This window comes from Rana temporaria, chromosome 1 (genome assembly GCF_905171775.1).
Source record: "Rana temporaria chromosome 1, aRanTem1.1, whole genome shotgun sequence".
NCBI lineage: Eukaryota > Metazoa > Chordata > Amphibia > Anura > Ranidae > Rana > Rana temporaria.
In genome coordinates, this window is record NC_053489.1 from 104,993,464 (window position 1) to 105,003,819 (window position 10,356).

Consider the following 10,356-nt stretch of genomic DNA (forward strand, 5'->3'; position numbering starts at 1 on the left):
TCCAACAGAGGATGGACCGGAAAAAGTGCGTTACTTAGAGGCGCCTTCAAGGAGCCCAAAGAAGATACCGCAGGGACCTGAGGACCTGGTAAAGGCAACTTAAATGCAAAGCGGACCAAGTCCGTCAAGGACTGGATCCACAGACTCTCCGCTTGGGAGGCTGAGAACGGTTCCTCTATAGTAGATTCCTCAATCTCTGAACCCTCTAGGTTCTGATCCAATTGATCCTCCTGAGATTCTAATTCCTCTGGGGAGAGAATCTCAGCATCTGAGGATACACACTTAGGCGATAGGGATCTAGTCTGCTTCCTGCCTGGAATAAAATTAGCAATCAAGGTTGACAATCTTTTTTCTAGCCCACCCAGGGTGACAGCTAGCATTTCCTCTGTGACGAACACAGGGTTGGGTTGATTAGGGCGAGCCAAAGCACCAAACACCCCTAATGGCTCATCCAAGGCGACCTCCTCTGGTTTTTCAGGTGAGGATAAAACCGACATAGCCTGACTAAGATCCTCAGAATCAGAGGGGGAACTCTTCTGTTTTTTAGCATTTTTTGCACCTTTAGATCCTGAGCCTTTGGGAGCCATGATACAATACCGAGGTACTCCGTATACAACAACGGACTGTTGTAGCAAGGAGATAAACAATATGGCTAGGGTAACAATAAAAAGCACCTAATGCCCTAGGCCTCTGGGAAAAACAGTATGCCTTTTTTTTTTCCCCAACAATACTGCCCCCCAAGGACTGCCAGTTGCCAAACTGCTGCAAGGGACTTATTAGGCTTAACAGTACAAGGTCAATAGGCAGCTAGCTCCAGACCCGCAGTTCCCTCTTACGCCACCGGGTGCCACTGCGCTTCCTCGGCACGCCACCACTCTGTGTCCTTCTCTCAGCACTTCAGCCCTCTACTGAGCTGAAGATAACAACGAGGAGGGAACGCCGCTGCCCGACGCTCCCCCACCCCCCCGCACGGCGCGCATATACCACGTCCACGCACGTACCCGGCGGGGGGAAGAAGCCGTGCAAACGCTGGAGGAGGCTTCCATGAGGGACACTGAAACACTTGAGCGGCCCCGGCCAGGTAAGACAACTTAGGCCCCTAAGGATCCTTTTGTCATGGGGTAGGCATTTGTAAAAGTGAGCCCTTCCCAACCCTGCGGAGCAGCAGTAGATACCAGCATGGTAAGGGAGACATACGATTGGGGGGAAGGTTAAACCATCCTGTCTTAAACAGACATAGTGGATACATTTTGCCAATGCAGAGCATACCCAGGCTGACCCCCAAGATCTCCCCTGGAGCACCTGCTGTCGAACCAAGTCCCGCAGGCCCCCCTCTTACCTGCTCCATGCCGCAGGACATTTGCATAGTAAGTGGTCCAATCTTCCCCCATCTCCGTGGGTAGCGTACTAGACCTTCAGGTACTGGGGTCCTGGAAGGAACACCTCTGTCCTGGACCTATACAGCACCCTGGCATCAGGAACTTTTGGACCTAAGAAGGCTCAAAGCCCTGGGCCCAGCCCTCCGGAGAGGAGCGTTATAGGCAAAACCCCACGACTTGGGGCCCGGGTACTGTCCACTTTGGCTCTAAGGCACCATGGACAGATCCGGTTAGCCTGCCCTGGTCCCAAGGACGTGGAGCAAAGCTATTTCGTGACCAACACCTAAGACACTGGCGAAAAAACGGAGTTACTCCCTCTATGGGAGGGGGTTATACAGGGAGGGGACTTCCTGTCTGAGATAGCCAGTGTCCATCACCTGAAGGTAGACTCTATAACCCGTATAGTAATGACTATGCCGCTCTGTGTCCCGTGATGTACGATAAAGAAAACAGAAGCTCCTAGGGCCCTATTCAGGCTAGACTAAAACCCACCCTCTTGCTGTGCTGACCAGGGGGTTACCCAGGGGACTCACCACAGGAGGAAACTGCACAGCGCCGCTGCCCGCCCTCAGTACACAGCGTGTGGAGAGGATGGAAAAAACGTAAGGTAAAGCTGTGAGGTATATGTGAAGAGACCAGTGTGCGCCATAGGAACCAGTAATACAGGCCAAAGACTCATCAAAGATGGCCGCCGAGCATTCAGAACACAGCCACAGTAAAATGGCCGACCACAATATAAGCTGCGCCACAGCGCAGCTACAACAAAATGACCGCCAATAGGAGTTTTCATTGTAATTGAAAACCACCTAAAAAAATGGCGCCGGTGCCGCATTTAAACAGGGAAAGCCTATCTTAGGCTAAAAAGTGTAAAAAACCCTCACAGTAAACAGACCCCCAGCACAGAAAATGCAGGCCAGACGCACCACAGACCCCTCAGTAAAAAAAAAGTATGGGGTGAATACCTGATAATTTTTAGTGTATTAATTCCCCCCAGAGGATGGGACAAGCCATATAACAATGCCAGGGGGCTTACAAGGGTTGGCTTTTATTTATATGGCTTTAGAGCCAGTTCACACCACATACAGTGCAGTGCATTTTTTCTGCATCACAAATGCATGGAAAGTGGGTTATATGGTTTCCAAAGGCATATTTCACACCAGTGTGGTCAGTTCCAGGGCTTTCCAGTTCAAGAAAAAAAAAAAAGAAAGAAAGAAAGGAAAAAGAAGAAGAAAAAAAAAAAAAAAGGAAGAAAAGGGAAGAAAGGAGCTGCATTTTTCCTGCACTGCAATTCATCACAAATGCACTGAAGCCCATAAAAAAAAAAAAAAAAAACCCAGACCCCAGTCCAGTGGAAAAAAAGCATCTGGAATGGATCTGGAAACTCATCAGAAACACACAGGAACGCGCCAAAAATACGTTATCGCGCATGCAGAAAGGGATATGGAGTGAGTTTTTGTGGTGAAAACCAGCCCTTAAAGCAGAACTTTACCCATAATGCAGCAGCCAGGGTAATTTCTAAACCTTTCCCACAAAATTCATGTTCAAAAGGTAAGCGGAGTGGATTCTAGTTTAACATAGTAAATTTTTTTTATAAGAGAACATTAGTATTTCAAAAACGGATTTTACTCATTTCATTTTAAACACCTCTGAACTATACCTAAATTGAGTACCTGACAGACAACAGTCAAGTTTCCACCTGTTTTTCACCAAGTAAAGCTTACCCATTTGTATAGAAATTTCACCAATTGCCCAGGTAGCATTGTTGCATACAGAAATTAGATCAGGGTTTAGGTTTGTTCCTAAGATAGGCATGAAATCCGCTAAAAGGATTAAAAAAACAAAAACAAAAACCGAGCATGTGTTACAAAAATGTTCACATATTAAACATTCCAAGGTTAAAACAACTGTCACAAAATAATATAACCCAATAAAAGTGGTACAGGCAGTCCCTGAGTTACGAACGGGTTAGGGACTGTAGGTTTGTTCTTAAAGCGGAGTTCCACCCAAAAATGGAACTTCCGCTTTTCGGAACTCTACCCCCCTCAGGTGTCACATTTGCCACCTTTCAGGGGAGAGGGATTGCAGATACCTGTCTAAGACAGGTATATGCACCCACTTCCAGGAATACACTCTTGCGGCAGTCACGCCCCTACCTGCACCCCCCGCTGTCTTCTGGGAAACACACTGGACTAGATTCAGATAGGTTAGCGGATCTTTAGATCCGCGTAACCTATCTGATTTACGATCCGCCGGCGCAAGTTTTTTTAGGCAAGTGCTGTATTCAGAAAGCACTTGCCTCTAAAGTTGCGGCGGCGTATCGTAGATCCCCCGGCGGAATTCAAATTCTGCGGCTAGGGGGCGCGCATGCGCTGTCCGCCAAATTTTCCAGCGTGCATTGCTCCAAATGACGTCGATAGGACGTCATTGGTTTCGACGTGAACGTAAATTACATCCATTCGTATTTGCGACCGACTTACGCAAACGACGTAAAAAATTCAAAATTCGACCCGGGAACGACGGCCATACTTAACATAGGATACGCCTTATATAGCAGGGGTAACTATACGCCGGAAAAAGCCGAACGCTAACGACGTAAAAAAAAAAAAGCGCCGGGCAGTTGTTAGTTTCTGAATCGGCGCAACTCCTCATTTGCATAATTGTCGCGTATACAAACGGAAGCGCCACCTAGCGGCCAGCGTGAGATTGCAGCCTAAGATCCGACGGTGTAAGTCACTTACACCTGGCGGATCTTAGGGAGAGATCTATGCGTAACTGATTCTATGAATCGGTCGCATAGATACGATGGACGGAACTCAGAGATACGACGGCGTATCAGGAGATACGCCGTCGTATCGCTATCTGAATCTGACCCACTGTTCCCAGGAGAGAGCGGGGGGATCAGTGACGGCGCAGTACTCGTGCATGCGCAGTAGGAAATCGGATGGCTTCGCCGTCCGATTCCCTCACCGAGAATGGCGGCAGCATCCGAGCACCGAGTGACTGCTCGACCTCGTCTGCCGACATCGCTGGACAGGTAAGTGTCCATTTTTTAAAAGTTGGCTTTTTAAAAAAAAAAAAAAAAAAAACGGCGGAACCTCCGCTTTAAGTCGAATATGTTCGTAAGTCAGAACAGCATGCGCAGAAGCGGCACGTGCGTTTTCCAATGTTCTGTCGAATGTGCCCGCCGTCGAAAAGTGGTCGTGCGTGTGCAGAACGGCAGATACGTTGGTTTCCGACGTTCCGTTGAATGTGCCCATCGTTGAAAAGGTTCCGTTGAATGGGCCCGCCATCAAAAAGTGGCCACGCAGCCTCCCGTACGTAAGTAGGAGTCGTTCCGCAAGTCAAATGTTCGTAACTCGGGGACTCTCTGTATTATATTTATCTGTCCTGACACCCATGTCTGAGTCTTTGCTCTCCTTAACAGTTAAACATGCAAACCCAACATTTCATATTCCTGATATGTGCCTGCTGTACCATGTACTTGTATGACAAAGTATCCTGGTCTCTTTGTATTGCTTACTTTGTGTGAAATCCCTGGTTTCTGCCAGCCCCTCTGCTTTCCTATTAAAAACTGACCACATTAAAGAAAGCACATTGTGGTCAGTTCGCTAGCTATGCTGGAAACTCTGTATGCTCTCCTACAATGATTAGATTTGTCTTGATACACATCCTGCCCCACAGCAAACACATAGCTATTCACTGGTAAGATCAGTGTCCTACTGTTTCTCCTTCCCAAGCTGTTATGCAGTTGAAAACAGAGGGTACTTGATCACTTCTAAAAGAAGGAGGGGGGGGGGGTAAAAAAGGTATTTATGATGTTTATGTCTATACACAAATGTTTTGCCTTTCATTTCTATTCTAACCACTTGCCTAATTGGCACTTTCACCCCCTTCCTACCCTGGCCAATTTTCAGATTTCAGTACTGTCGCACTTTGAATGACAATTGCGCAGTCATGCAACACTGTACTCAAACTAAAGTTTAATTTAATCACCACTAGGTTTTTCATTTTTTTTCAAAACAAAAATAGACCACAAATAAAAAAAGTTTCTCTGTTATAAATTTTCTAAATAAAGTAATTTTTATCCTTCATTTATGTGCACTTATGAGGCTGCACTGATAAGTGGAACAGTTTGGCAGCACTGGTGGGCACTGTTGGGGCTACAATGATCATCAGTACACCAATGATCAGTGTAGCCCCCAACAGTGCCCTGATTATCAGTGTAGATTTCCTGTGTGGATTTGCCGATCATCTCCTCTCCTCACATGCCTGATCTGTGATCAGCTATCCAACACCAGCAATCACAGATCCACGCCAATGCACTCCACAGGGGGCACGCAGGAAGCGCGATAACGGGAGGATGTCCATAGACACCCACCTAGCAATGTGGGCTCAAGCTGTAGTCTTTCGGCTATAGCGCAGGAAGGGGGGTAAACAGAATTGGTTGTTTTACAAGTTGATCATTTACAATCACGTTCATCTTAAACATCCAAAATGTACAAGAGCGTCAGATGCCTGCCCCCACCCTCCACATGCTGAACATAGTGAGTGGAGACCAGAAAGAAAACCATAGTGCATGGGACAGGGAGACCAGGCATCTCATGCTCCCTGCAGATGCTAAAGATTCTTTAACCAATTTAGAGCTTGAAAACAGTGAAGACCAGAAGTATGAGTGCATGACTGGCAAGTATAACCTCCCCCCCCCCTTATTTTTTGTGACAGAGTGGCTTTAAGTGGCATAGGGAAGCATAGTAGTATACGTACCAATGCATGATTTGACATGTTGAAAGCATGCCTTGGTAAGGTCTCCCAATAATGCAAAAGAACTTTGCCTCACCTCTGGCATCTTATCCTAGGGAAACAACGTTTACATGGAGGTTAAGAGGCTGTAATACAAAATGGCTTAATATTTACCAATAGATGGTCAAATTTTCTACTGTTCTGTCAGTCAGATCTCTTACCTGCATACACTGGTACATTAGAGTCAGGATGTTGCTCCGAGCCACAAGCTGTTCAATGTTACCACCAAGCCCTTCAGCCAGCCCACTCAGTAGATCTAGGGCCACAATCATAAAATCTTTATCTGGAGACTCGTACTGGTCTGGCTGTGCATTGTGCATCTAAAATTGAATAAAAAGTCACTACTTTCTATAGAGGTTAAAATAATCATCGTTATTTGCGTTGGTAATTTTTGCAGCACATTACATATATATTGTACATTCACGTCAGTCCCTGCCCCCAAGAAGCTTACAAACTCCAGGCAGGTAGTGCCGTGACTGGGATTTGAACTGATAGCCCTAGTGCTGCTAGGCAGAAGTGCTAACCACTTAGCCACTGTGCTGAAAGATATTGCGGTATCTGAGGATTTAAAAAAGTACACTGAAAAGTAGAAGTAAACCCATAGATATAAGTTTCAAAAACAGTTACATTTCCAGCACATGCCGTGACTAACTGTTCTTAACCAAACTGTCAAACCATCCAATGGCTGGTGTCATAACTGATCATAAGTGCAGCATCATGGCAATTGACAATTAAAACCAAGATGGCAGCTTTCTTGGCTGAAAAGGAAAGGAGGGTTTACTTCTATTTTAAGAAATTCTATCAACACAATGACTGTGCAAAGAAACCGTTACAATCTATATTACACACAGTGGAATGTGACGCATTACAACTTTGATTTATATTTTCATCTATATACATACTATATTGCCAAATGCTTTTGAACACCTTATCACATATATATCAGTCTTTTGGACATGACAAAACCATGAGCAATAACAGTAAATTCTTCTCCACTTTGCATCGTTAACCGTCTCCACTCTTCTTTCATTAAGATTTTGGAGTATGTCTGTGTGAATTTGTGGCCATTCCAAAAAAATAAAAATAGAAAAACATTGTCAGGTCAGGTACTGATGTTGGATGAGAAGACCCAGGTTGCAATCAGCATGCCAGTCATTACAAAGTTGTTCAGTAGGGTGGAGGTCAAGGGCAGGGCACCTGCGTTTAAGGGGACCATTATGCTGCAATAGAACACAGCCTTCACAGAGGGGAAGATTAGAGAGGGGGGGAAAGGGATTCAGATCTGTGTGTCATGCAGTAGGAAAGAACATATATACCCAAGACAGAGGGGAAAAAAAAAAAAAAAAAAAATATGACAAACATAAATTTCTTAACATACAATGTAAGAGGTCTCAGTTGCCCCGAAAAAAGACATATGGTACTAAAAGAAGTTGAAAGGTATTCTGCTGAAATAGTTTTTTTGCAAGAGACACACATAACGCTGGACTCTAATGTCAGATTGTATTCTCGGGCAGTTCCTAGTTGGTACTACGGGGACTCCCCAAAGAAGAGAGCAAAAGGGGTCGCCATAGGAATAGGGAAGAATATCTCCTTTATAGTGGAAGATAGGAAAGTAGACCCGGAAGGTCGTTATTTGTTCCTAAAAGGAGTACTCCAAGGGAAAAAATACACGTTAGCAAATATTTACTGCCCAAACAGCCAACCGCATAAATATCTGAGGGGGATATTGAATGCCTTAACGGACTTTAAATTAGGACATGTAATACTAGCAGGAGATTTCAATCTCTCAATGGACTATCAATTGGATAGTACATCCGGGGCTCAGAGGCGAAATATTAAACAGCTTAGAATATTAAGGAAAAAAATGCATAGCTACTGTTTAATAGATCCCTGGAGGATTACATATCCAAATAAAAGAGACTACACCTACTATTCCTCCGTGCATGGAACATACTCAAGACTGGACTATATTTTGGTAGACCATGAGTTATTGGAAGAGGTAGTTAAAACTTCGATAGGGGTATCTACAATCTCAGATCACGCTCCTGTAATAGCGGAAATTAGATTCAAAGAAATAGAGCAAAGAAAAGGATCATGGAACTTGAATGAAGAACTTATAGAGGATATAGAGGTAAACAACATAGTGAGAATGGATTTGGAGCAATATTTCACCCTTAATAACACTCCTGAAGTAAGGGTAGCTACCGTTTGGGAGGCCCATAAGGCATACATCAGAGGGAAATTAATCTCAATAGGAGCAGGGAAAAAAAAGATAAGGAAATTAAACATGAAAAAATTAACAACTGAGCTATTTGAACTGGAGCAAATGCATAAAGAACGAGGAGAAAATGAAATATATCATGAAATTATTGTAAAGAGGACCCAGCTTAGAGATCTGATGAAGGTTGAAACAAGAGACATATTCAAAAATGTTAGGAAGGAGAGGTATAAATGGGGGAACAAACCAGGGAAACATCTAGCCAAAATATCCAGGGAAAAAAAAAAAAAAAACTACATCGAAAAAATAAAGAATCAAGACGGCCTTATGAAATATAAGACGTCTGAAATAGCGGAATCCTTTCGGACTTTTTATAGCTCACTATATTCAATAAGAACCAAGGAAACACAAGAGCAAGAAAAGATGAGAAAAAGGAAAATCAGGGAATACCTAGAAGAAGCGAAATTACCTAAAATTTCTCAAAATGACATCGAATCCCTAGAGGCCCCAATAACTCAAGAAGAGGTACATAGAGCCTTCAGGGAAACCCCGTGCGGGAAAAGTCCAGGCCCCGATGGCTTACCGATCAAATATTATAAAACATTTAGCGAACTCCTGGTCCCAGAGATGTGTAACTATTTTAATAAAATAGGAGAGGAAGAAGAAATAAGAAAAGAATCTCTTTTGGCAAATATTTCTATTATCCCTAAAACGGGAAAAGATGGAACGTTGTGTTCCTCCTATCGTCCAATAGCACTGTTAAACGCAGACCTGAAAGTATACGCGAAAATATTAGCAACCAGGATAAAAGGTTTAATGCCGCAATTAATAAACTCAGATCAGGCGGGCTTTGTAGCAGGCAGAGAAGGAAGAGACAATAGTATAAGGACCCTGTTACTGTTACAACAAGACCCAAAAAAGAAACCCCCAGTCGTACTCATGTCCTTAGATGCCGAAAAAGCATTTGACAGAGTCGACTGGGGGTTTATGATGGAAACTTTACAAAAAATAGGCATGGGCCCCAAGGTTCATGAAATGGGTAAAGAACCTGTACAGCCACCCAACGGCAAGGGTGAAGGTCAATGGGAGTATGTCATCTGTGTTCAACATGGAAAACGGAACCAGACAGGGGTGCCCGCTCTCACCTCTCCTATATGTAATAGCCCTGGAACCGTTGTTAGCAAAAATCCGGGAAAACCCGGGGATAGGAGGGGTGAGAGTGGGAGATGAGGAACACAAGGTGGCGGCGTATGCGGATGACATACTCCTATATCTGACCAAACCTAGAGTATCTCTCCCTAACGTTATAAAGGAAATAAAAAGATATGGAGAACTTTCAAATTTTAAAATAAACCCGATAAAAACGGTAATCTTGAATCTGGGGATAGAAAAAAAAGAAGCAGAAGAACTACAGAAAGAGTATCCATTTACATGGGAAAAAGAAGCCATAACGTACTTGGGTATAAAAATTACATCTAAAGTTGAAAAACTCTACTCGGCCAACTTTGTTCCCTTAATTAATGACATCAACCAAGACCTGAAAAACCTAGCAAAAAAACATATCTCCTGGATAGGCAAGATTAATGCGTTTAAAATGATGATTTTACCAAAGATAACATACAAACTTCAAATGCTCCCAATAAAAATACCGCAAAGCTTCTTTAAAGTAATTAAAACAGTAATTTTGAAATACATATGGGCAGGTAAAAAGGCTAGATTAAGCTATTCACTGTTGAGCATGAAAAAAAAAGGAGGGGGGTTGGGGCTCCCCGATATAAAAAGATATTATTTTGCTGTAAACTTAGCCAGGCTGGTAGAATGGACAAACGCACATACACAAAAAAAATGGGTACGTATGGAAGAAATATTAAGTGGGACACTATTAAAAAGAAACGTATGGATACCACCGAAAATGAGGGAAATGAGCACGAACACACACAACATAACAAGGAACGTATT

General features: G+C 43.7%; 1 protein-coding gene across 2 annotated transcripts in view; it reads right to left on the reverse strand.

The window, feature by feature from the left end:
* Nucleotides 1-10,356, reverse strand: part of TNPO1 (transportin 1) — a 230,386-nt gene that overhangs the window by 33,363 nt on the left and 186,667 nt on the right. The window contains exons 16-18 of one of the 2 annotated variants that reach the window (XM_040341460.1): nt 6,341-6,484; nt 6,144-6,231; nt 3,101-3,199 (exon numbers count right to left, since the gene is read on the reverse strand). In XM_040341460.1, coding sequence (XP_040197394.1) covers nt 3,101-3,199; nt 6,144-6,231; nt 6,341-6,484 — 331 coding nt within the window. Of the gene's footprint in view, nt 1-3,100; nt 3,200-6,143; nt 6,232-6,340; nt 6,500-10,356 lie in introns of both variants that reach the window. The other variant, XM_040341459.1, reaches the window with a different exon arrangement.